General features: G+C 42.8%; 2 protein-coding genes across 6 annotated transcripts in view; one reads left to right on the top strand and one right to left on the bottom strand.

Annotated features, from left to right (window-relative positions):
- WDR3 (WD repeat domain 3) overlaps positions 1-12533 on the bottom strand; it is a 32400-nt gene extending 19867 nt beyond the window's left edge. The window contains exons 1-11 of the mRNA XM_023534887.1: positions 12413-12533; positions 9017-9197; positions 7861-8070; positions 6370-6488; positions 4760-4838; positions 3768-3863; positions 2725-2838; positions 2413-2514; positions 1877-1974; positions 890-997; positions 127-357 (exon numbers count right to left, since the gene is read on the bottom strand). Coding sequence (XP_023390655.1) covers positions 127-357; positions 890-997; positions 1877-1974; positions 2413-2514; positions 2725-2838; positions 3768-3863; positions 4760-4838; positions 6370-6488; positions 7861-8070; positions 9017-9187 — 1328 coding nt within the window. The 5' untranslated portion in view covers positions 9188-9197; positions 12413-12533. The remainder of the gene's footprint in view (positions 1-126; positions 358-889; positions 998-1876; positions 1975-2412; positions 2515-2724; positions 2839-3767; positions 3864-4759; positions 4839-6369; positions 6489-7860; positions 8071-9016; positions 9198-12412) is intronic.
- Positions 12534-12583: 50 nt separating this feature from the next.
- The window catches only part of GDAP2 (ganglioside induced differentiation associated protein 2), a 52758-nt gene continuing 37840 nt past the window's right edge, over positions 12584-27501 (top strand). Inside the window, exons 1-7 of one of the 5 annotated variants that reach the window (XM_023535392.1) lie at positions 12587-12746; positions 15055-15169; positions 18049-18285; positions 19519-19658; positions 22838-22991; positions 23410-23498; positions 26233-26309. In XM_023535392.1, coding sequence (XP_023391160.1) covers positions 18110-18285; positions 19519-19658; positions 22838-22991; positions 23410-23498; positions 26233-26309 — 636 coding nt within the window. In that variant the 5' untranslated portion in view covers positions 12587-12746; positions 15055-15169; positions 18049-18109. Of the gene's footprint in view, positions 12747-12825; positions 12956-15054; positions 15170-18048; positions 18286-19518; positions 19659-22837; positions 22992-23409; positions 23499-26232; positions 26310-27501 lie in introns of those variants that run through there. The other 4 variants (XM_011366473.2, XM_023535398.1, XM_011366453.2 and 1 more) reach the window with 4 other exon arrangements.

Raw genomic sequence — 27501 nt, forward strand, 5'->3', positions numbered from 1 at the left:
GATACATTTCGAGGGAGCTGTAGTGAAGGCCTTAGGACACTGATAACCAACCATCGAGAGTCTTAAAGACTAATTCGATGGGAAGAAAACACTACTGGATAAAGCGATGGAAAGTATTTCACAAACCTGTTCCAAATCTTAACGGAATCAGCAGCTGCTGAAAGGACAGCAATGTTGTCTGAGCTGAATGACAAAGTGCGCACGTCACTGCGATGCCCACCCAGGGTGATTCTGCTGGTCCTGACGGGCTGCGGAGTGGGTGTCGAGGGACTCAGCGAATATAACTCCACCATGTTGTTCTGCAGCAGGAAGACAGCCTTGACCTCCCCGTGAGGCGAGTGAATCAGGTCAAAGGATCTACGTGAGAAAATGTTCATAAATATCCCAGCTACCATCTCTGCTCCCCGGGTTACCCTTCTCTGGGAGAAAGGCTCTGCAACGTCCTCAATCTGTATGAAGTTTGGACAAGTATAAAGAATTTCACATATAAAGAGCGCTCTGAGTATTGGATAGTAGTTGAGCACGGGCTTTTTAAGTCAAAGAAACCTGGGCTCAGATGCTGGATCTGATGCGTATCTTATTTTTTTTGTATCTTTCACAAGTGACCTGAAATCCTTTTGAAACAAGGGGGATGCATCTCCTTTTACTTGGCAGTAGGAAAGAATCGTAAACAAGTAGATAAAAGGTTATTATAACTAAACCATTATGAGATGATGAATGACAATTGAGAGCAGTGAGAGCCGAGTGTGACACAGATGCCCCACGGTCACTGTTCCCAATTCTCTAATTCGTACCGACTGCTTATAAATAGTATGGAAAAGTCAACACAACTTTGTAGCTTACTATTCCTATAATATTTTAGATACTCGCATATTACATTTTTACTCACTTAATTTTGGCAGAAGTTTTGATATTCGTCACCCGTTGGATTTCATCTTGCAGAGTCATTTCAACAGTGACTTCAAGGCCCTCCTCCTCCCCTTGGCAAGAATTTAACCTAGAGGGGGAAAAAAAAGTCTATCGTGCTATCGCTTTTCTAGGGGGAGCTTTGCTGTTCCTTGAGCCGAGTTCTGGCTCTGAGGCCAACAACAACCTGTGTCATCCTGGGAGAGTCAATTACCCACGCAGGATCGCTGAGACAATTAAACAATGCAGTGTACGCAGAAATGCTTTGTGAACTACAGTGTCGAAAAGCATTCTGTTAATGGGTTCCCGCAATAAATGGTTCTGACAGCAATTCCCCGGGACAAGGTCTTTGAGATTCAGACTATTCTACTGAAATGTTTTTGGTAAATTTTTCTAATGTCGGGACTTTTTAGAAAATCCATTAACCTGTACTTATCAATCCGACCGTGTCAAATGAACCGGAGGTCCCAAAAGATTTGCCGAGTCAGAGGACTTTTTGTTTCTCTGAGACCTAATAAATTCCAACCACTGAGGAACCAACACCTATGGTTATGACCAACTTCAAGGTTACACTGCTCCCCCCAACTTCAAGTATACAACTGTCCATCCAGACTTTCTTCTGAGTCCCAAAGGTTAGCGTTATGCAACCTCCCTTCTGCATGGGCTGCTGTCTCTGAAGACACACTGCTTAGGCTCTGAGAATTAAATCATTTGGAAGCTATTTTTAAGAATCTGTACAGTCTTTCTAGTCTGTATGACTCTGAGTTCAAGACTCAGGAACATGGTAGTTATGAGGCTATACTGAAGGGTAGAAATTTAAAACTTGGATTATAGGCACTCCACAAAATCTGTTAGCTTTAATAATAATTGGTAATGAAATAGATATTTCTTTAAAGAAGCCACAGTTTTTCTGAGGACTGTGCAGCCCACCCAGGACACTTTATTAGTAGTAAATATTAAGAAAACACACTTTGCTTTCTTTCTAGCTTTCTTCATCTTCTTATCCATTTTTTTCTGAATTTCCTCTTTGGAAAGGATACAGAACACTTCCAGCACAGAATCAGTTCCCTAGACAGACAAAAGGATGGTGTGAGTTCAAGACAGGCAATTTGTAATTTATTTTTTTCTCAGTAAGAACTACATTGTAACGTTTCTCCTTCCTCCCTTATCATTAGCCAACTTAATCTCTTCTGGGTTACTGTCTCATCGGTAAAGTGGGGCTACCACTTCCTACTCACAGCCGCACTCTTTAGACATTTTAAATAAGAGTTAATACTTTTAAACTGCTTAGAAAGCAAGCATTTAATAAATGGTTACTAATAATAAGAACAATGACAATTATTACTGTTATTACGCTAATGGAAGCTGGGGATTAACCGGTCCACAGTACCACAGAATGAATTCTTAACATGACCAAAGAAAATTCCAACTCTATACTGAATATGATAGATCGAGTCTCTGAAAGGCACAGCCTCGGCCCTGTTTTCTCCAAAGACTGGTACTCACGTGGCAAGCCAGGATCCTGCCTGTCCTGTCGACTGCCAGGCTCACGACTCTGTCCCTTCCTTCCCGCATTATGGAACCAGCTTTTTTGCACGTAAGGATGCGCTACAGATGCAAGAGAGAAGAAGGCTCAGACTCAAGAAAGGAGGAGGCTAGATGGAAGTTTCTGCTGAACCTCTGAGAAGATACGATTCCGAGAAATGCAGATGACAGAGACAGTCCCTAAAACGATGGCGAGAATGGCCAGGTTAGCTGCAATTCTCATTTTTTCCCGCCACTCGACTCAATTAAAGAAAAGAAACCACAATGAATTACATCCTCGGGAGCTTCATCCATCTCGAGGGGATCGACCTCTGCTCTGTGCGTGTCCTGTGTCCCAGGGGAAGACCCTTTGATTTTCTTGGCCTCTGGTTCTTCTAGGTCTTCAATCTGTTTTATAAAAATGGGAAAATAAAAGCTGGTATAATGTGTTCCAGGAGGTGACTCTTAACCCTAAGGACTTAGAAACCTGTCCTTATGGCACGAGTGACTTCCATTTCTCTCTGAGCGAACCTCTTCAAGGGTAGGACGTCTATCAGAACATATTAGAAACTGACGACATCCAATGCAAATGAAACATTACCCACTGTACTAGCTCTAATAACTTTCCATAACTCAAGGACTGTGGTTTAGTAACAAGATGACAAAACAATGACCGACTCTTCATTAACTTTAAATCCTCCTTAGGTGAAAAATCTACCATATTCTAGAGGGAAAGATTCAAAGTGGCATCAAGAATTGCAAAAGGATTTCAATTAAATAAAGAAAAGATAAACCCTAGCCAGCCCACTTGTGTAGATTCCATCAAAATGGCCACTGGTCACAGCACCACACACCTAACTCTCACTAAACCTAAGGTCCATAATCTTTTTCCTTCACAAAAGGAAGAAAAGGAGAATCTGAGAAATTCTCAAAGAAGAATCTGGAAGTTAATCATCTTCTAAGAATACACATATTTATAATCACACAGATTTCTGTCTGAATCTATGTAAAAGGTCACAGATACTCTGAAGTCCATCCACGGACACGCAAAGGGCAGGGAACATCAGGCCAAGAACCCCTCAACCTGAAACACTGGCGTTACCAGAAGCTCTAAGCCTGAAGCTATCCTTCTTCCCAGCTCAAATCAACGAGGGCGATGGAGTGTACAACAAAGAAAATAATTCATTTCGGAGAGCATGGTACCAGTGTGACGGAATTCCATCTAGTACTGTGTGGAGTGTCAGTGATCACATCTGATTCTAAATTCAGTGAGCCAACGAAACGGATAAAACGCGACCGGTGACTGGGCACGTGGGCACATGGCCGCAAGTAATTACCTCTTGCAGATAGGCTATGTCCCAAGCCCTGAGTTCACTGTCCGAAGCCCCGGTGATGAGTCGCTTTTCTTCTGACACCAGGACCAACCCCCACACCTACAGAGTATAAAAAGATTCAAATAATACGATTTTTAAGAGACTCCAGGACGTATGACGTGACATTCCAAAAGTCTCAGTACACTGTAGTGGAATCTTTTCGGCATTTGCAAAGTCTAATATCAAGGCAACCCTTTCAATATAACACTAAGAGAAATCCCTTTAGAGAGAAAAAAATGGCCTGTGGTAAGAGTTTCTCTGCAATGTCCTAACTTTACATTTAGAGGATGGCTGTTCAGCATAAATCCTCACTAGAATCTACTCAAATGACTTGAAGTCTGATAGTTCTTTGCCTCGCAAATAAAAGGAGGGTCATTTATGTCTATTGCATAGTTTTCGGCCTCAAATATCCAAGAACTAAACAATAAGAACAGCAGTACTAAACTGACAGTTAAAGAATCTAGTTCACTGTTCCTGCTCCTTCGGTCCAGGTTTATGCTTTCGAAAGCCTGCTGTGAGCAAAGTGCAGAGGATGCAAAGATGCACGATATTCCCGGATCACTCTGTCCAGGTGATAATGGCTACAACTCGCTGTTTCCACGTCACCGGGCCAGGCACTGTTCACCCAGTATCTTTAAACCTCCCTAGGATCATAAAGATGGACACTCACGATTTAAAAATGAAGGTCATATTCATGGATTAAAAATTTATCCAAGGCCCATTTTTACTAAATGCCGGAGAAGCTGTATCCACTCTGACGGCTACCCCTTCTTCCAGCACGCCAACCTGTCTGTCTCCTGAGGCAGCGTAAGATGACGACCCCTTCTTCTAGCACGCCAACCTCTCTGTCTCCTGAGGCAGCGTAAGATGACGACTGCCCAGTGAGAGGGCCAGAGAAAACCATCTTTTCCTTTTGCCTCACCATTTTTTCCCTGGGCCCAGAAGCCAGCACGTACCTCGGTTCGGTGGCCAACCATCGTTTTGAAGCAGTGCTGGGTATCGAGGTCCCACCATTTTACCACGGTATCTTTCCCACTAAAAGAAGAAATAGGAAAAAAATATATTAGGAAGAATCGCTAAACGGGGAGATCAAGGTCTCATTGGTGCCTTAAAAAGATAATGTAACGTCTAACGCCACTCTTCTAACTGACCTTTCTTTTAAAAAGTAAAAGAATCTGAATTCTCCACGTGGCTATTCTTAGGTAGAAAATAAAATGTTTCACCTGTAAGCACCAAAATAACACCGAATTCAGAGCGCTAAAGAACACAGAACCGGCTGTCGCCCATGGTTTGCATCATCACGGCACCAACGTTCTCTCGGCTCCCAAACTTCTTAGATCTCTCCTGCTCCATCTCCCGTGACGTTAGTCCCTGCGTCCTGAAACTGCCTCACCTGTGAAGTCACTAAGCCTTGTCCCCTCCCATCCATCTCTGTACACAATGAATGTAAGTCCTACTGCCTGAATTACTTCAACGGCGTCTCATCTGGCCTCTCTGTCCATTCCTGCTCCCGCATCGCGTCCAATACACGACTGTCAGATAATCTGCATTTTCTAAGTCTACTCGAGCCCAAGGTTCTCTACGGAATCACAACGGGGCCCTTCAGCACCATCCTCAAAACATCCATCAACTGGCTCTTACCCTCCTGCCAATGGGCTCAACTCTTCTTCCTCAAATGCCTTTTCCCAGCTTCTTCACTAATATAAATCTAATCTAATCCTCCTTCATGATCAAAGTGGAAAAAGATAAGACAGCAAACACCCGATTTACAAAGTTTTTCCTACACAATCCCACCTCCTGCTGTCAGTTCCTTTCCTTTATGTTCCCTAAACTACAATGTGTGTCTTCCAGAAGGACCGAAGAGACATTCTCTCACAGAATCTGTGTTACCTGAACACAACACACTAATGTCCCTGCGTCCTGTCCCACAGGAACAAACCTGCCACTGGCACAGCGTTTGGTGCTCGTGGGAACTGCTTCTGAGTCACTACTATGCCCCTGGCAAACTTCAGGAGCCTACACGTTTCTGGGCGGCCAAGCCTTAGGGAAGAGAACGATATGGATTAGGCGGGGCTCCCTGAAACCGCTGACACTCGACCTCCCAGTTCTGACCTACACGAAAGGAAACTTCAAACGATTCAACCTAACGGGTGTTTGGGAACACCTAAATGTGGGGTACGTCTCTTCTCAAAAGGCAGGCGGAGTCCAACACACGTGGTGCACGTGTGCCCACCGCTTCTTACTCGGCTCTGACTATCTGGGGACCCAGAGCGGACAGCTCATTCTGTGGAAGGGAAGTAGGTCAAGAGGTCAAGGACCATGAAAAAGCTGATATCGGGGGAAATGATGACACATCAGACAACGGAATTTTAAAAACGCTATAAATAACTCCAGACAGCTTCTATAACACCATTTGGGAGGGAAGCAGAGAGCAGTGGGGGAAACCAGCACGTGCGCGTGAGCACGGCGTGGAGAGGTGAGCAAGGAGTGAAGCTAATTCCCTTTCAAACCCTCTCCGATGAAGTCACCTGGAACATGACTGGAAACGAAACCGTTATTTCCTCACCTACTAACTAGCAGGTTCTTCTCTCGCAGAAACAATGCTTGTGTGATGGCATCCTTGTGCCCCTTGAGCCGGTAGAGGCCGCTTTCATTGATCACATCCCACACAATAATATCTGTGTCCTAAAGGGGTCGAATGATACAGAAGAATTTTCTTTACCACATAAGGCCTAACTTGACGGACAGTGGAATATAATATTTTTATTACAAAGGTGATACATAGTCCTTGTAGGAAATTTGGAAGGCGAAAAGTACAGAGGAGATAAACATCAGTTAACTCTGACATTCGGATATAATCATCATAGTTATCTTGTTTTATGTTCTAGTACTTTATCCATATGTTTTATTTATATATTTTATTTATCAATCTATCTCCAGGCTGATACTTTCCTATTAAAGAACTGAGACCATGCCATTCATAAAATTTTAAAACCCTTCCCCTTTTTTCATTTAATGTGTTTCCATTTTTCGATGTCCTTCCAGACTATTCTCATTTTTAATGGTCATATAATAATCAATCCTAAAGATAGACCATAAATTATTTAAATTTTTTCTATTTTAGCCATTTAGGTAATTTTCAATTTTCTGCTATTATGAACATGTGGACATGAGCATTCTTGTATACAAATCTTCCTATGTATCCCTCATCAGAATAAATGCTACAGAGGAAAATTCTCGGGGCAAAAGGTATTTCTACTTTTAAAGTCTGCAATCCACACCATCAAGGCCTCTCCAGAAAGGCCGCACTGACTCACAGGTCCCCTCAGCTCTGGGTATTATCGATTTCTCAAAAACCACTGCTAATCTCACGAGTTAAAAATGCTGTCTCAATATTCATTTAATTTCCATTTCAGAATACCAGTGAGAAATTCTGTCCATCCTCGATGGTGATTACTGGCCATCTGCACCTCTTTTGAACTTCCAAGTACTGTCTTTCGTCTACCTTTGGGTCTTATTTTTCACTTGATTGTTTGTAAGTCATTAAGAGATGGATGATGGTAATCCTTCCTTTTGATACTGAAAATATTAAACATTTTCCCTTTTATTGTCCGTTGTTTTTTCCAGTTTTGAGAAGTAACTGACATATATCACTGTATAAGTTTAAGGTATACAGTATGATGGCTCGAGGTACATATATTATGAAATGATTACCACATAGGTTCTGTTAACATCCTTCTCATATAGATACGATAAAAAGAAAAAAGGGAAAAAATTTTCTCCTTGTGATGAGAACTCTTTACTCTCTTAACAACTTGCCTACATATCATTTTAATGTATAAATGTTTTAAATTTAAATTTAAGTATTTAAATTTATTGATCCTTTTCTCCCTTGATAGTTTCTTTGCTGATATGCTCAAGGTCCTTTTCCACTTTGATATCAGGCAAATATTTACTGACATATCACCCAACAATTTTGTGAACATCCTGCTTAAGCACTGACTTTACACTCCTTTACCAGACAAAAAATGTCTGGGCGCCCAACAGAAGGCCTCACCTTGGACCCAGATGCCAGCCTGCCTCCTAGCTGATCATACTTCAAGGAAGTGATGGCCGCTTTGTGTCCGTTGAAGGTCACGTTTCCTTCCCCACTCAGGAGGCTGAAGATCCGGACTGACCCATCCTCATAACCGACAGCTAAGTGGAGCCCATCCGGGGAGGGGCACAGGCAAGTGACTTCTTGTTTAAGCCCCTGAAGGATGAGGATCTGAAATCATAAGAATCAAAAACCGTGTTGGGGAGTGACCATGTCATCAGGGGAGACGCGTGGGAACAATCGGGCACAGTGAAGTCAAGGGCCCTGAGGCTTCCAAATCGCTCTTAGGAATAACAGTGAAACTCTGCAGTCCACCCCAAGTTCTTTCACTCAGGAATTATTATTCGTACTGGGTAATGAAACACTAAAGAAAAAGTAAATGACTTTCTCCAAAAGCTCTACAGTAGCATAATACATGCAAAAATTTCCAGGCAATAGAACGTTACTAAGTCATTATCCTATGTCAACAAATCTTTTTCTATAAAGAGTTATAAACACATCTTTGCTGTAACTGAGCCCCGTATTATAAGCAACCAGCCTGCATAGCACCTGAGTGCTACAGTGGTTTATCCCCAAGGGGCTCTGGGTGAACAGGTATCAAAGTATTAACCCCCTGGGAGTCACATAGTAAGTGGACAAGATCAAAATGCCTGTATTTGGTTTGGCATAAGTGGAAGGAAGGCTTAGGGATTTAGAGTTAGACAAAGTATCAAAGTCTAGTTTAACAACCCTCCGGCCTCGTCTGTGTAAGTTAAAAAAAAAAAAAAAGATTCGGTCAACACAGCAGACTACTACTGCTTTGAGGTGCCTAACATTTTTTATCTGGATGTGAGAGCAAATGGAAGAACTTGAAAAACAGAGAAGTGGTAAAGCAGAGAAAGATAAGCATGTCGGGAACAAGATCACAAATAGTTACCTGTAAATATCGCTACAAATAGATGCCTAAGAGGTAAGCTCCTGTTTGGTTGTGCTTTTCAGAATTCAGTGTAGAAGAGAACAGAACCTAACACTCGGCTATCTAGACCCAAACGGAAGAGATTTCAGCGCTCTCCCCATTCTGCCTCTCCATCTCCAAACACCTGTAAATCAACATCGGTGCAGTTCATTTCTGGCTTACCTTCTCTCCTTTTCTTAAGTCCCAGATGAAAACGTGTTCACAGGCCGGTACCGCCACATAGCGTCCTTTTTCACCACGAAGTGTCACAAAAACGATATTAGCTTTTTGGCTGCCAATAAGGCCAAAGACGGCACTGGCGACATAGCGTAGGTACTGCTTGGTGAGCCCCATGTTACAGGGTCTGAAACCACAAGACAGGCAGCTGTGCATGAGAATGAAGAAACTCCATTTTGGGGGTACCTGGGTTCTGCTAGGCTGGCAGACATCAACTGATTATCATGTGGTTAAGAAAAGCGCACAACTTGTGGCTTCTTAACCTTTATTTGCTCTGAATAAATCACTGACACAAAATACCCAGACATCTTCATTTTTTTAATGCACTGCTGATTCAACGCGTAATCTCTCATTTATCAAGTTGCAAACTGGTCACACTGTCATGCCCCTCTCAGAAACAGCTGACATGTGGCTTCAGTGTAGCCAAACAATAGCTTCTCCCATTCAACCACCATCTAAGATTTTACACTGAGACTGACAGCCTACGAGTGAAATTATTTACCAACGGACATTTGCCGTAAATCTTCTCATTAGACAAGCACTATTCTAGAAACTAGAAACACGGCATTGAGTAAAACAAAATCTTTGACTTTCTTACACAGTGGTTCTCAAACCCTAGTTAGGTTTCAAATCACCCGAGGGCTGCGGAGACAGATGGATGGGAACCCGCCCCCCGCCCCCCATAACCACTTCCCATTCAGCAGGTCCGGGCGGGGCCCAAGAGTTCTCATTTCTCACAAGTTCCCCAGTGGTGCTGCTGCTACTGCAGTCCCTTGCTCTGAGATCTACTGTTCCAGTACAGGCAGGTCTGTCCTTGATCTCTAAGTCAGAGCAGCCGCCTCCCCTCGGCAAGGAAATATGGCGCAGTAACCTGGCCCACTATTTTTGAAAGATGCCACAGTTCCCGCACTAAATCAAATTCACTGAAAACTCTGGTTATGGATAACGGGTGAAGGAGATAAAAAGTCAAGCCTATCTGCCCTTGATACGGAAGAGTGAAAGGTATGTCCCCAAACACCCATGTAACTTAAACACAAGAATACTTAACAGAAGTGACGGCCTTTTTCTTGTTGTTGTTGTTGCTTGGTTTAACTCTACAGGGTCTCTTTCTGATTATAATCTGCTGTTTAGTCTACTTTAACAAAAAAATTATTCAATGTCAACTCACTGCTAATGTTTTTTTTAAATAATCAATTACTGGCCTCATTTTTCTTTTCATAGGAACCAACTAAAGCCAGTTACTAATCAAGGAAAAATACTAGCATGGTGATAATGCTCTTAGCTTAGGCCACTGGATCAATTCTTCCCCAATTCATCATATTCCTTCTTAACTGTAGTTGTTCCTCAGAGTGGTCACTGGCCACCTACCAACTCATTCCATAGTATTTTCCTTGGAAGCGTCATCTAGCCTGCCTCGGCCCCAGGACCTCTCATCTCTATTTACAGTCCTGTCCACATACGTGAATACTAATTACACATCCCCATTCGAAGACCTTGCAGCATCATGTTTAACATGTCTAAAACCAAACCTACCTTGCGTCCTGAACCCCTCTGATTTGTAGTTTTTGACTCTAAGACATACAAACTCCTACCCATTCAGCCTCAAAACCTTGTAGTAATCTTTGGCTCATTAATAAAAAATATTATTACAAATAGATACCTATCTATTAGCTAGAGAGCAGCCAAGACTTAAAGAGTGCTTACTACTGATGCTTCTTGACTTAAGATGGGGTGATGTCCTAATAAGCTGAAAATATTAGACATCAGAAGTGTATTTAATATACCTAAGCTACCAACCATCATAGCTTAAATGTGTTCCAAACATCTCCATTAGCCACCAGTTGGGCAAAATCTTCTAACACAATGAACACACTACAGAAAATCAGTACTTTACCCCTGTGACTGCGTGGCTGATTGGGAGCTGCGGCTCAAGGCCACTGCCCAGCATATGACAGTATCATACCGTATATCGCTAGCCCAGGAAAAGATCAAAATTCAAAATCAGAAGTGCAGCTTCTACTGCATTGTATCACTTTCATATTATCATAAAATAGAAAAGTAGCAATCTGTATATGGCAACATATTAAATGTATATAACTGAGTAAACATGTAGTTGTTACATATAGCAACTGAGTTAACTAAATGGATTACTACACATAAAGCACTTAGAAAAGAATCTAGCATATTGTAAATGTAAGCATAAAAATATTCTTCATGATAACCTAATAACCTTACAAGGTATATAGTACTCTTATACCCATTTTAGAGCAGGAAACTAGGCACAGAGATATGAAACAGCTCATCCAAAGACATTTAGCTAGTTTTAAGTGCCAAAGCCAGTGTCCAATCCAGTCTAACTCAAATTATTTTAACCACTAAGCTAAACTGCTTCTCTTTGCCTCTGTCCTCTCTTTGGTTAGAAACTTCCACCTAACTGATGGTTTCTCTGAAGTAGGATCCTTTTCTCTCTTTCCACTATTTTCTGTTCCAGCTCTTTAACACTGAGTTCCTGCATCAGTTTTCTATCTAGCATCTCCACCTCCATGTTATTCCTTTAAAAGTCATCCTACCTTACTGATCTTTTCACATGCACTGTCCCTACCCCAAAGCCGTTCAAAGGGCTAACTTGTTTGCAGTTTCCAAGAATTCATCTATCCCTCTTTATTTCTCGCATAACCTCTCCTTGTCAGGCTAGTTGGTTTCCCTGGTCCTGCCACCTTGCTTCTTCATGTTGTTCCTGTCACCTAAAATAACAAGCATTCTACTGTCTGCCTATCAATCAGCATTATCTTCTGAGGCCCACTCCTTCGGGGATAGTCCAATTCTTGCAGCCTTTCCATTGCCTCAATACTTACATTATCTTCCACACAACCTGTCATTGATCACTACTGTGTCTCACGGGCACGGATCTCAACGCCTTTTGGAGAAAGCTCACGACCTAACAACCTTCCTCTGCGCCCCCATCACCCTGCTTCCACACTCACAGCTCCCCCAAACATATTGCTCCTATGATGAACTGAACGGCAGGGATATGATCACAGCCCTATCAGACGTCCCTAAACCGAGTCTTCGGTCCGCAGATGGGGGAAAGGACTCCGCACACCGACCGCGCTGCCGGAGCATCCTCGGGCGAGCTTGAGCACGCCCGGAATCGGGCAGCAGTCACGGCACGCGCCAGCCCCGGCGTATGCGGGCGGCCTCCGGGTACAGCGGCGGGGCGAGCGCATCGCTCAGGTTTCCCTCCACCCTGGCGACCGTCCTCCAATCCCCGCGCCTCACCTGCGGCTGACACCACGAGGGCCTCAGCCAGGACCAGCCGAATCCTATACCTGCGATACTCACCTTGGCCCCCACGAGGCTCTGGGCCTCTTGGACCCGCCCACAGGACCCACCCCTTCCGGGTCCGCCCCGGGACCCTCTTCAGCCCGACGTTTCCTACGCTTCCCGGGAGGAAGTGACGTCAGAGCCGGGGTCTGATTGGCGAGCGCCGGCCGGGAGCGGAAGTCGGCGTTTCGCCGCGGGGAGCTGTTGCAGCTGGTCGCTTCGGCTCAGTGGGACTTTACCTCGCCGTACCCGCCGAGCCCCCGGGAGGGCTGTCCGGGGATGCCACTCGGCCGCTTTCCACGAGGAGCTTCAGCCGCCCCTCCTGCCGCCCGGATGGGACCGCCCGAGCGCTGTGAGAGGCGGGCAGAGGCGGGCAGGGGAGGCGGAGCGGGCCGGGGGCGCGGCCGGAGGTGCACGGGACTCGGTGCGGGCTGCGGGTGCGGGCGGGGGGTCAGTTCTGTGGCTTCTCTGGAAGAACGAGCCCGCCGCTTCTTCCCCAGCTGTTGGTTGGTTTCCTCTCGCCCGAGGTGCCGTCGGGACGCTGTATCGAGAAGAGAGAGGGTAGGCAGACCGGGCACCGGGACAGTGGTGCTGGAGCCGCTGGGGAGGCGCGCGACCTGGGGCGCAGGTGAAACAGGGCGGTCGGGAGCCCTGCTGGTCGTAGCCCCGGAGTCGAGTCTGCGTTGCCTCCGGTGCGGACTGCGCCTTCCACGAACCCAGAGCAGCTCGAGTCAGGCTCGGGTAGGCGCTGAGCCCAGGATGCTGAGTTGTCTGGATCCCCGCAGTGCCTGGAGTGACATTGGTCCGGCTTTGTGTTTCCGCTCCCTGGCCGCTTGAGGGGGAAGTGACCAGAGCTGGCTCCTCCTTGCTCGGTAATCGAGGCTTAGGTGCTCTGTCACCAAGTGCGAATTAGCTTTTCTCTCTTGCTGCTCTGTCCGTTTTTATTCTTGGGCTGCATGGAAGTGCTCAGAAGTGAGTTCTGATGTCTAGAAGTGTTGAAAATTAGAGCTGACGTACAGCTATGCAGAAGAAATAAGTTCTGATTTCGTTTATTAAACAAGATAGTTGCAGCCAAACTAGAAATTAGATTTTTATCTACGTTATCTGGTTTTCTTCAGACATTTCTTCAGACGTTTACGACATGTTCAGCTAATCTTACATATTCAAGAAAATTGCAGTAGTAGAGAATGGATATAATGAGACTAGATAGATGTAGCAGCAGTATAGGTGTTTTGAAACGAGATTACCGTGGGTTGGATGAATGAGAAGGGAGAAAATTGTGGCGATAGACTGTTATTTCAGTAAGTTCGATGGGAAAAGGAACATTTAGGTTAGCGTGTACGGGTCATATCTCCTATAGTTGGTGTGCATTTACATCATTTTAGAGAAGAATGGGTACTTCAGTAGAAAATTTAATAATCTAGATACTATCTAGATGACATCCCTTGGATTATCCGATTCTAAGAAAGCTATTTTACAGCTGCATAAACTATAGATAACTGATGTCAGTACTAAATAATTTTTGTCTCTAGACATGCCAAGTCTGCCTTCTTAGAGGCTCAGTGAAAGTTTTACCTTCTTGTGCATTCATTTCAATATTCTTGATCTATTAATGTACTCAATTTGGGGATTCCCTTTATCTTTCATCTGCCTGGTTCTCTTGTGAGTTAAATAAAATCCTGAACACATGTTCATTTTTATATTTGAGTGAGTCATGATTTTTACCTTTAAAAAAAATCTCTTAACATGATTAAATGTTATGGGAAGGGACAGCCACAAACGGAAAAAATGATTTTAATAAAAGTTGGTATAAGAGTAAGTATGATTGAGTGTTGAGATAATGCATCTTCTGAAATTCCCAATACATACACTAATTCAAGAGTATAACCTTGCTTTCTTATTTAAGTTTCAAATTGCTCAATGCATTAGTGCTTAAAGTTAAAAATAGTAGTAAAGTTCTTTTGATATGAAGATGGTAGTCCTGACTCACCATTACAACATGTGCTTTGGATGGTTTTGAATGATTGTGTTAAATTTGACCTGGCCCGTTGACACGGCTTAGAAATATTTTTGTTATACTGTAATTACTGTTGGCAGATTTGACCGCTTCTGTTTGTTTTTTCTCCTAAGTAACTTAAAAGACGTCATTCTTTCTATTTGTCTGAAATAACTTCTAAATACAATAGATTGGATGTTGGGATACGGATATTGTACACGAATATCTAATGTACCCTGAAGTTTTAAATATTGAAATACAAAGACAAAGAATGGTAAACCTGTAATTTATGCAAAAACAGTCAAATAAAGCTGGTCAAAAATGGAGGTCAAAAGCATGCACCAGCTCTCTTTGTGGTTTTAGCCAGGACTGTCTAATCAATGTAAGCATTTTGAAGCACAAGTAAACAGATTTAAAGTTTTCCAATTAAATATGACAACAGTGATCCAAGGTATTCTGCCTGATTCTGCCCAGTCTTGAACAATAAAAATCTAATCTCTCTAAGCCAATCCAGTTATTCATATAAAGCACTATTTAGAGAACTTCTTAAACTAGAAGATGACAAGATTTGAGAAAAAAAGACAAGCTATAGTGTATTGAGAACCATTTACACTCATGCATTTGAATGATAAAGAGTACATAGTGGGTTCTCTTTTGTCTTTAGGTTTTCATCCTCGAAGGTCCTGAAAATAACCCTTAGGATGGTGTGGCTAAGGAAATAGAGATGGTCCATTCTGGAATCTTCTGTGTGACCCCTGTAGACTTTCTGATTCTGGGACATAAGTGTCTTGCTTCGGGAGCCTTGTTTACTAAGGTTTAGTGTTCGCTCATGAAGCTGTTTAAAGTTCAGAACTGATCAGTCGATTTTCAGTGGAAAGTGCTCTTCTTTACTGTTATCCAGAATTCTGGCTGCAGCTGTGGTTTACTGTAGCCTTCCCCTCCTCCTCCCTCACCTGAGCCTCTGTCTGCCTTCCTTCCGTCACTGGGGTTCTTAATCCTCATCTGGGAACCAGCCGTCTCAAATTTATTTGCGAATCTCATGTCCTCACATTTAAGGTGCTGAAAGGGTCTTTATCTCTCATGTGATTCTGAAAAAAAAAAGTCTGTGACCCCAAGAATAGTCTCCATTTGTCCTCTGGTCAGCTATCCAGTTCAAGTCTGAATGCTTGTGAACCAATCAACCGTGGTTGCCTCCAGTTTCAAAGGCTGACAGGACAAACTAAACACCAACTTCTAGATAAAATTTCTTTACGTCCGAATAATTTCAGAGGAGTACTTAATATCAAATAGAAATAATCTCGTACCGTTTTATCATGGTATGCTTTATAAGGCCTTTCTGAAATTGCTACTTAAGCGATCACATTTCCCACGACACAGCGTTGGTGCAGGAATGAGTGTAGTGTGTCGGATCCGTGGTTCATTCTCATTAGTATCCCATGTCTTCAGCAAGAAATAATAAGGGGTTAGGTGTAGAAGGGTTTGTTTTCATTGACTCTTACCAAACATTAGGATCATACAGAAAAATTTCTCAAGAAGTTCACACGCCAGCTTTTGGTCCCTGATCACGTGCGTGTTCAGTGTTACCGGGATCGCCAGCTCACCACTCATCCATTCTTAGTGCTGTTATCTGCCTTCCAGTAGCATTTAACCCTAGCTGGCCTTTCCCGATCGTTTCTCCTTGAATTACTTCTTTACTTGGCTTTTACGCTACTGTACTCTCCCGCTGTCTCCTGCTGTCTCCTGCTGTTCCTTCCATTCTTATCAGTCCTTCTCTAGCTCATTTTTGACTCGTTCTCTTCCCAACCTGTAAATTCTGCCCTCAGGCTCAGTCCTTGGATCGCTGATCTCTCTTTGCATTTTCTCCCTGAGTGACCTTGTCCAGTTCCCCACAGCTTTGAATGCCATCCATATCCTGAGGCGTCCACATTTATGTCTTTAGCCTGACATCTCCTCTGAGCTCTAGCCTCGCATAGCCAAACATTGCATGTTTGACAAAAAATAACGTGGCCGTATGCTGGGCATCTCAAACTTCACATATGCAAAACACATAAGGAAAAACTACTTTGATTATCACTCGACCTGACAATCCACTCCAGTCTTCCCCTTCTCTGTAAATATAGTTACCATCTACTCACTTGCTCAAGCAAGGAATCTGGGAGCTCTTTGATTCCATTCTTTTCCCTCAGCCTTTGTATTCATTTAGCGAGTCCTGTTGACTCTGCCTTTGAAATGCATTCCAGATCCAACCATTTCTCCCCCCCCCCTTATGGCCATCTCACCTAGGTCACTGTAATCTTTTTCTGCTGATCCTGGCTTTTACTCTTGCCCCAACTGGATTTCCCCTTAGCTACAGTACTCTTTTCAAATGTCATTTATATTGTCATTATCAAGATCCTTTAATGGCTTCCCCTCATATTTACAACGAGACCTAAACTAGACCTAACCTTCTTATTAACGGCATACAGACTGCAGCATCTGCCTTTCCCTCTCTCACGGACCTCACCCACCGCTCGTTACCCAGCTCGTTTTCCTCCAGCCAACCGACCTGGCTCCGCCTGGCGTGGACCAAGCGCCTTCCTGCCCTTTTGGCCTGTGCACTTGGCTATTGCCTTTGGCTGAAACACCCCCCCCCCCCCCGAGCTTTGCACGGCTGCTCTCTCACTTTATGTAGCGCTCTACTCATGTTATCACTTTTTCTCTCATAGCACTCACTGTCTCCAGTCACTGTCTCCATTCTGTTAAATGCCTGCTTGCTTGCTTGTTTTTTGTTACTATCTCTTCTCCAGGAAGCTAAGTTCTGTAAGGGCAGGGACTTGCTCTGTCTTATTCACCACTGTAGGTCGCCCCAGTGCCTAGAGCAATACCTCTAGTAAAAGATGCTTACGAAGATTTATTAAACGAACGAAGCTACCATTTTAACTGATATAACTGTCTGATTTGTTGGCAAATGAAATATCTTTTTCTCATATCATATTTCCCATGACCTCTCTGTAGTACTTGACACCGTGTGTCTTCCCATCCCCTTTCTCTTCTAATTTCTACATTTCTGTACAACCAGCCTATCAGATCAGTGTCTCATAAACCGTATATTGCAAATCGTCAAACCCTGTTAATTCTTTCCTTGTATATTGTCTCGAATCCGTACCTTCTCCGTCTCCTTCTCTACTTAGTTCAAACCTGGACAGCCTCTCACTACTTGATTGCAGTAACCTCCCTGCTTCTCATTTTGTCTTCCATGCATCCTCTGTATTATCAGTAGACTGATCTCTTTCAGTTGTATGTATTATTTATCTTTGTATCTCTGGCAGCGCTTAGCACCTGTTTTCCCACCAGCAGCAGACACTCAGTGAGTGTTGAATGAATAGTCCTGCGTTTCTAGAAAGTAGAACTAATGGACCATGTGATCATTGTAATGGCTTTGGTTCTCTGAAGAGAATTTGTGTGTAAATAATCCCCCTTTCTTCCTGTTTTAGAAAAGCTGGAACAATTTAGAGAGAAAGAAAATAGCGATTCCTTGTTTTATATTGAGTTTTATGGACTGTTTGACTGTAATCACAGTGTACTGTTGGAGCACTTCACAGTAGAGTTTTGTTGTTGCTTTAATAGAAATAGTATTTGTGCTTCTCTGTTAAAATGATTCTTTTCTCTTATGCCGAAGTCTTTAGTGAATATTGACTTGCTGAGGAATTTGGGAAAAGACCAGCCGAAGTTCTCATTCCATGGATCCCTTGGGTGCCCCTTCCCAGTTTGTGGATGTGGATACGCTGCCAAGCTGGGGTGACTCGTGTGAAGATGAAGTAACCGCTTCCGATACTGCAGCTGAGACGTTTCAGAAAGACACGATTAGATCACCGTTTCTTTATAATAAGGACATCAATGGAAAAGTGGTTCTTTGGTAATTCTTTGAATCACATTACGATATGATATTGCTTTCTTAGAATTTCTTCTAAATTCTTTTATCTCAGAATTTCTTCTAAACATTTTTTGTTGCGTATGCATCTGCACTTCTGTCGAGCTGTAATTGGCATACAACAAACTGCACGTATTTAAAGTGTCCAGTTTGGTAAATTTTGACATATGTATACACCACCCATGAACCCGTCACCACAATCATGATAGTGAATATGTTTGTCACCCTCAGAGGTTTGTGTCCCTTTGTAATCGCTGCCTCCTGCCCTTCTCTGCCTCCACAGTCTCATTCTGCCTCTTAGATTAGTTTGCATTTTCTAGAGTTTTATAGAAATGGAATCCCGGACTCTTTTTTCAGTCTAGCTTCTTTCATTCATCATCATTATTGGAAAGTTCATCTCTGTCATTGCATGTATTAGTAGTAGTACTTATTTTTTTTTTTTTGTTATAAAAAGCCTTATTGAGATAGATATAATTCACCAATTTAAATTGTATGAGTCCATGTTTAAATCACAAAGCCGTATAACATCACAGCGGTCACTTTTAGAACATTTCATCAGCCTAGAGTTCGGTGCCCATTCGCAGTCACTCCCCCTCCCCATTCCCCTCCCCCTCCCCATTCCCCTCCCCCACACACTGACTCTCAGCTCTGGTCGTCCACTAATCTACTTTCTTTCTATTTGGATCGGCCTATTCTGGACATTTCTTATAAATAGAATCAATTGTAACTTAGCGTAATGGTTTTAAAATTCAACCACGTTGTAGTATGCATCACTGCTTCATCCCTTTTTATGGCCAAATGTTTCATTGTGTACCACACTTAGTTTTCCTGTTCATTAATTGATCGGCATTCGGGTTGTTTCTACTTATTGGCTATCGTGAATAATACTGCCGTGTCTAAACTCATTAAACCAGCCACTTCCAACGCTAGAAGCATTCCGTTAAAATGAAAGAGAAATATGAAAGAAGCAAAGGAATAACGTGGTTTTGTGAATTCCAGAGTCGTGGCAATTGCATCGAAAAATCTGTCTGAGACGCCAGACTAGTCGTCCTGCGTCGGGAATTATTTTCTGTCGCTTAAGCTTGTGAGCTAGCGAGGGGAGCGAGGGGAGCGAGGGGAGCGAGGGGAGCGAGGGGAGCACGTTCGAAAGCCCTAGAAACTGGCTTTCTCACTCCCCCGTCCCCACGCACACTCTTTATTCATCGACTGTTTCCTCAGGAAGGGGGACGTGGCGTTGCTGAACTGCACGGCCATCGTCAACACCAGTAACGAAAGTCTGACGGATAAGAATCCCGTGTCGGAAAGCGTCTTCATGCTCGCGGGGCCCGATTTGAAGGAGGACCTCCAGAAGCTGAAAGGTGAGAGACTTTCCTTAGGTGTGTCACTGCTTGGGAAACATTTGTTTTGATATTTGAAGAAGCACGTGTTGCATTTCTGTGAGAAAATTATATAGGTGTAACTATTTTGTCGTTCTCGTTAAAACTAAATAAAAACAGCTTTTGAAAACTCCACAATGTGTTAGAAGCTTTGCTCTCAGTAAAACTCTTCTGTCACGTTCTTGAATTTTAAAATGACGGTCTTCGTAGCTAGTTAGATTTTAGGTAGTGTTTTCCTGGCTGTGTATTTTCTTACACGGATAAGCCTTGTGATTTGATACTGATAGAAGTTTTTATACATCCTTTGGATCTAGAGTTCTGCACTTTTGAAATGAAACTGACTTATCAGTAAACCCAACCCGTATCACAAGAGCCAACATATTCTCGATTAATTTTGTACTCGCTGCTGGTTTTTTTTGTTTGTTTGTTTGTTTGATCAGAACATTCTTCTTCTGGAAATGGGAACAGGAAGAGCCATGTTCATTCAGAATCATGTTTACCTTAATTTGCATTTATTTTCTTAAATTACCAACTCGGCAACCTATCGTTATTGTTATTTGAACCCAAGGGAATATCGTGAGATTTAATCGTATAATTTTTTAAAAAGTATTCGTGAAATACAGCAGTCATACTCAAAATGTAAACAGCAAATTCCTCCTGTGTAAAATCTGGATTTCTTTGACCTTTACTATTTAACACTGACAACTGGTTTCTAACCTAATAAAGATATTCGAATTCAAATAAGAATACTTATAATGCCAGCTCCGTGAAAAAGATAGAGAATAGCATTATATGATCAAGAAACTGAACTTTGTCTTTGAGGGCAGAAGAAGGAAAAAGCCTTCAATTAAACTAAAGATATGATACCATGAAGAACGTGTAGAAATTAGAAGATGTATTAGAGGTAATACTGAGAAGGTTTTTGATAAAAGTAACAGAGAAGCTGGTCTGTAAAAATGCATAATGGTGTGTGTGTCTGTATTCTCACTTACACCTTAGAGCTGGACTTAAGGCTGAAAAAAGGAAATAATAAAACTTAATACAGGTATACAAACAAAACAGGTATCTAACAGCAGGTGTTTGCGAGCTCCCAAGTTGGAGTTCGTGTTCTGTTCCCGCCCTTTACTGTGGAGCTAAGATCAAGGGCTTTACCACTGAGCCTGAGTTTCCTTCTCTAAAATGGGGATCGAGATCACAGTCTCAGCCTCATTTCCTGAGACACAACAGGCACTCAGCAAGTATTTAGGGATGGAAAAAAAAAAATCAGTGTCAGAATTAAAATAATGGGCATTAAGCGATGGGCACGTCCTCCTCTCAGTAAAGTCAGGCACGTCTGTCCTGACGGGGCCCTCCGGGAGCCTCCGCCCCCTCCCCCGCCCCCTTCCGTCCCCTCCGGGTGCTCTCCGTGCCTGGGAAGTCAGTTTTTAGATTTAATAGATTGGGTGCTCCCCCGCCCCCAGTTTCCTAGATCTCCTAGCTTTCTCTCCTTTGATGTACTTCTTCATTTCTGTGAGTAAATCTACTGGAAGATTCCTGAGAAGGGTGGGCGGGGTCGGAATGACAGATCTTCCTTCTACCTTCACACTTAACTGGTCGTTCGGTTGGAAATAGAATTCTAGGCTAGAAATCATTTTCCAGATTTCTTAAGGGCATTGCTCTATTATTTTCTTTTTTAATTACTGCAAAATCGGATGCTGTTCTTATTCCTGAACCTTTGTATATTTCTGGTTCCTTCTCCAGAAACTTTATGATCTCTTCTTTATTTCTGATGTTCCCTTCATTCACAATGATGTGCCTTATTGTGGCTTGGGTACTTTGTGGGCTCCTTCGAGTCTGGAAATCTATATCTTTCAGTTCTGGAAGATTTCTTATTTTATGTCTCTAGTAATTTCCTTCCCTCTGTATTCTCTGTTTTCTCTTTGGAGAAATCCTATTGGATGTTGTACTTATATAAGCCTCCAATTTTTATATCTATTATCTCTTTTTCATCTTTTTATTTTCTGGAAGATTTCCTTCCTTTCAGCTTTAATCCATCTAGCGAACTTTTTATTTCTGCTGTCAGATTTTTCACGTGGCTATAAAGATTGTATAAGTGTTTTTTCTGTTCTCTGAATATTCTTTTTATAACATCTGGTTTTCTTTCTCTGAGAGTAGTAATTATGGTGTTGGGAGTTTTTTGGTTCGCTTTAAAGTTTCCTTCTCTGCATTGTCTATTTTTTGAGGATTTGTCGTGTCCCCTCTTGCTAGAAGCTTTCCTCACTTGCTGGTGATCTTCACGTGTCACTGTATTTAAGAGGGAGGAATCCAGAAGTGATGGGAAGCGTTGCGTGCATAGGCAAGGGTTATCGCTGGGACACTCTTGAAGCAGATAATGAGCGACACTCCTGTCGTTTGGTTGGGGAGCCTCCCTCAACCACACCTGTAGGTCCTTGGGTCTGGGCCTCTTAGTTTTCTGTAAAGGAATCTTCCAGGGGTATAAGCGTGAGTTCTCTGTTTCGTAAGCCAATTAGGAATAGAGACCTGTAGCTATCATTCTTGAGTATTACACTTTAAATCGCCTCTTTTCAGTTGTGCCTGGGGTCCTGGAGTTCACAAACTGTCTAGCTCGGCATCTGCAGAGAGTAAACCTTCCTGCTGCTGGTGGTGAGGACGCCATCACCTTGCGGTGCTGGCTGGGGGAGGCATTGCTGGAGCTTTGACTGTCGCAGATTGAACTCAGCTTCCTCTTTTTAGTCCCACTTCCCATCATAGCCTTTAGAAGTGCTGAGAACCCCCGGTTTTTGAGCCTTTCCAGTGATCAGCAATAACAACAATTACAGCTAATGCACGTGCGCACCTTGCATACGGGGACTCTTGTAATCCTGTGAAGTGGCCCCATTGTGGCTCGAATAAAAAATCGAGGCAAGGAGAGGCCAAGCACCTGCCCAGCGTGGCCCAGCAGGACATGGTGGACTCAGGATTTGAATCGAAGCAGTCCGTCTTGAGCCCAGCACTGTCTTTCGGTACAGACCACCTTGCTTTGTGTTAGCCACCCCATTGTGCAAGACATTAGTTTCTCTGCGTTGCTAAATCAATTACTTCCAGCTCATTGACCTTCACCTGCCAAAGTTTTGACGCAGCTTATCCGCTTCTGTGACGTCTGTGTGCCCCATTGTTCCCAGGTTGCCGGACAGGTGAAGCCAAACTGACCAAAGGATTTCATCTGGCCGCCCGGTTCATCATCCACACGGTGGGGCCCAAGTACAAAAGCCGCTACCGCACGGCCGCGGAGAGCTCCCTGTATAGCTGCTACAGAAACGTGCTGCAGTTGGCTAAGTACGCCGCGTCATTTCCTGCACGCAGCATGTCACACAGCATTAAAGACCCTGGTTTTACAGTGGCACCTAGCTATAGAAGCCAAATCGTGAGGGATTTAGATAATTTCGGAGGACCCTGAGTGAAAGAAATGGCTTTGGGTAACTTGAGAATTTAACCTGTTCTGATTTTAATCTTTAGTTGGAATCTTTTCTTCCTATTGGTGCAGTTAAATTAATAGGCTCACACTCTACTGACTGAGCTAGCCGGGCCTGTGCAATTAAATATCGATAAAATTAATAGTGCAGTTGGGTTAAATATTACAGTAGATTTGTTGATGGGGCAGAGAAGAAGCAGCTAAGCTGCATTTTTGAATTAGTTACGTATTATGTATGTTTTATGAGTGTGTGTAATTTTTATGTTTTCTTTTTGGTTGCAGAGAGCAGTCTATGTCTTCTGTTGGGTTCTGTGTCATTAATTCTGCAAAACGCGGGTATCCTCTAGAGGATGCTACACACATAGCACTGCGTAAGTGATACTCGAGATGCTGTGCGTAACTTGACGTAACACTTCATATGTGGGGTTGGGGATGCTCTGCATACACTGAGTTTTAAAAAAATTTTCTATCACTAATTAAATGGCTGGAGCCAGAGGGGGCTTGTGACCCGATCTTGGCGCCCTGGAGGGAGGCTTGCACTGACGCCTCGAGAGCTCTCAGTTTATTGTCTTGTGTTGACTTTTTTATCCGTTTGGGTAAAGGTTTAGAAGTCTCGCCATTAAATGTGGAAATAATACCAAGCTAAGAAGTATGGCCAATACGTTGGGTATTTGAATCATAATTCAAAATAATCTCAACAGCCTGCAACAGAAATCAAAATAGAGTTTAGAATATCAGATTCATATAGCACTTTGCATTTTAAAACACAGCAGCTTTCACACGCTATTTGAATATAAAACCCTGCACTTAGGATTTAAAAAGGTGGGCCTCAGTCACTATGAGCCAAAATGTCACATATGTGACATAAAAACATGTTCGGCTCAACAGAGTCCGTGGTCTCGTTGTGTTATGTGCAGGTGGAGACCGCAGCCAGTTTCATGTGCGGTTCTGGGTTCCACGCCTCATGCGACACTGGCGAACTCAGGGCCGGGAGTTTGAAACATGAGTGGCCTTGCTCCTAAGGGAGAGCGTGCTTGTAGCACGTGCAGTGTCCGCCATCAGGGGTCTGAGGGACTCGTTGCGGGCTTGTTCTGTACCGCGTTTTAGAGCAACGGCACTTCACCTCTGGACATCATCACAACCTGCATCGAGCACCTGGCGAAAAGCCGCAGACCCTTCCCCTGAGGAGCGCGCATCCACGTGGAGTTTACACGCTGTATCGGGCTCCACAGACCCTGGGAAGGAGTGTAGACGAGCTCTCGAACTAGAGAAGGTGGTCTAAGACCCATGACAGGATGGAGACTGGTCCCTTTGAGATAGGACAGTCTATTAGAAAAGTTCTTTAAGGGACCTCCTTGTCATTGGGAACACTCGTGCATGGGCCCAGTGACATCTGTGGCAGACAGTCCTCATTTGGGAGGGAGACGACCATACCGGACTGTCTTGAAGACCCCTTTCTCTCCATCTCTAGAATTTAAAGATGAGATGCTAAAAGTTTTCTATCCACCAAAAAATTACAAAGATATTTGCAGGTATAAAATTATTATCACATAGCCGAGAATTTAGGGTGAGGGCATGTTCAGGCTTAAATGGTCTTATTTAATAATCAGTTATTTCTAAAACTTAGGTCCTTGTCGATCAATGATTTTAGAGTAAATGCATATATTTTATAGTTAGAGTTTACATATACATTAGAGTGAAATTCTTGAGCAGAGATCTTTTCCTCTTTATATTTATAGTTCTTGCGTATGTCAAGAATGCTTTACATATGGTTCTTGCTCAAGAAATACATACTTTAAAAAAGAATAAAGAAATTTTCTCTTATTGCCTCAACGGCCCTGTACTTTAGGTAGTATGGTATCCATTTTACAGATAAAATGGGCTCAGAACTTTATCATGTTCTCAGGGTTATGCAGGCTTGGAACATAAGTCCAGGCCTTCTGACTCCCAAGTCCAATAACCTGTTCATTATGCTCGAGCTAGAACTGCTTCAGGGGAGAATGGCCGCGTGATAGCTAGCCTGCATGTCTGCTAAACTGTGCCTTACCCAAGCAGAGTCCCTGCCTGCACATAATGCTCCCTGGCAAGGCTTTTGGCAGGTCTCGATAGCCTCTGATTCCACTCAGCCCTTGCTCTGTCGTCTTATAGCTTGAGCTAAGCTTTCTTTTATGTTTCCATTTCTTATCAAAGTAATCATATGGATTAGATAAAAGGGCAGCAGCATTTTATATAAAAAGCTCTGAGAAGGGAGTAAAGTAGACTGATTTTTGGTCCCAATTCTACTAGTCTAACCCTAGCTCTGTGGCCCCAGGTAAATGACTTGATAAAATACCATAGAAGTGTCAGCTTTGAGCAGAATACGTATATCAGGAAAATAAAAAAGTGTGGAGGAATGAACCCTGGAGGACAGCAGTTTTAAAAGGTGGGCTCTGGGTGTTTAGAACTAAGCTAGAGATGTCTGCTCAGTTAAGGGCTGGGCAAAGGCCACTAGCTCTCAGTAGGAAGATGATAGAGAACAATCTGGGTAACATAGAAATTAAGAAAAAAGTAATTCATTTTAGATTTGATGGAGTTTTGACAGTGATGAAGGGCTGAGCGGGACATCTAATACTGTAACTGAGTGAACGGAAAGACACTCGTACTAGGTCATCCTGGTCAGGGAGGGAGGCCGCAGGGAATAAAAAGACTATGCTAGATAAGGGGAATTGTCTGGAGTCAGCATCTTCTGTGCCGGGTGCTGTCCTAGACACTGGCAACGAAACCGTAAATAAAAGAAAGCTCTTGCTGTTGAGTTTTCATCTTAGCCGATGGGGTCGGGGGGCAGGGAGGATTTACAGTAAATAAGAAACTCCATGAAACATCTGTAGTGATCGCTTGGGAGGAAAGCAGATCAGGGAGCTTTTGAACAGAGTAGGCTGGGCAGACTTTGCCGACAAGGCGTCACTGAGCAGGGACCTTCATGAAGGGAGCGATCCATCGCAAAAATAAAACTTGGAGGAATTTGACTTTTCTCCATGTATAATTTCTTTTTTATTGAATGTTTATGTTCTTTTTTATTGAATGTTTATGTTCTTTTTTATTGAATGTATATGTTCTTTTCCGTAGGCACCGTAAGGAGATTCCTAGAGATTCATGGAGAGACCATTGAAAAAGTAGTATTTGCTGTCTCTGAACTTGAAGAGGTATTTGGCTAATTATGTTGCGTCGTTTTAATCTTGCAGACCAGTATCGCCTATGAATAGAGATGCAAAAATCTCTAACAAAATACTAGCAAACCGAATCCAGCAACATATAAATGGATTATGTACCATCACTAACTGGGGTTTATCTCAGGAATGTCAGGGTGGTTCAACTACAAAAATCAATCAGTGTAATATACCATATTAATAGAATAAAGAATGAAAAAATAATAAAGGCTAAAACCACATGATCATCTCAGTAGATGCAGAAAAGCATTGGACAAAATCCAACACCCTTTCATGATAAATAACACTTAACAGACTGAGAATAGAAGGGAACATCCTCAACGTGATGAAGGGCAGGTATGAAAAACCCACAGCTCACATTACGGTTATTGGTGAGGACATGCCGAAGCAGTCTGCCGAAGAGCGGGAACAGGATGACAGGGCTGCTCTTACCAATTCTAGTCGCCGTTGTACTGTCCTGGTTCTAGCCAGGACATTTAAGCAACAAAAAGAAATAAGGAGCTCCAGATTGGAAAGAAGGAAAACTCTCTCTATTCATAGGTGACATAATCTGGTATATAAAAATCCTACGAAGTCCACCAAAATGCTATTAGAAATAATGAGAGTTCAACAGAGTTACAGGACACAAGATCAGTATAAAAAAAGTAAATTGTGTTTCCATGTCCCAGCAATCAATAATCTGAAAACGAAATTAAGAAAACAGTTTTATTTACAATGGCATCAAAAAGAATCAAATATTTAAGACGAAGCTTAACAAAAGAAATGTAAGACCTGTACTTTGAAAACTACAAAATATCTTTGCAAGAAATTTTCAAAGACCAAAATAAATGGAAGAATACCGCATTCATGAATCGGAAGACTTACCATTGTTCAAATGTCAGCGTTCCCCAAATCTTCCTACAGAGTCAGGCTTTTTTTGTAGAAATTAACAAGTTGATCCTGAACTGGGTCCCTGGACATGCAAGGGACCCAGAATAGTCAAAATAACCTTGGAAAAAAAAGAACGAAGTCAGAGGATTCATACTTAACCTATTTTGAAACTTAAAATACAGCAATCAAGGCCATGTGGGGCTGATGTAAGAATAAACACATTGATCAGTGAAACAGAATTTTTGATAAGGCTGCCAAGACAATTCAGTGCAGAAAAAATAGTCTTATCAATAAATGG

This window comes from Pteropus vampyrus, unplaced genomic scaffold, assembly GCF_000151845.1.
Source record: "Pteropus vampyrus isolate Shadow unplaced genomic scaffold, Pvam_2.0 Scaffold6, whole genome shotgun sequence".
NCBI lineage: Eukaryota > Metazoa > Chordata > Mammalia > Chiroptera > Pteropodidae > Pteropus > Pteropus vampyrus.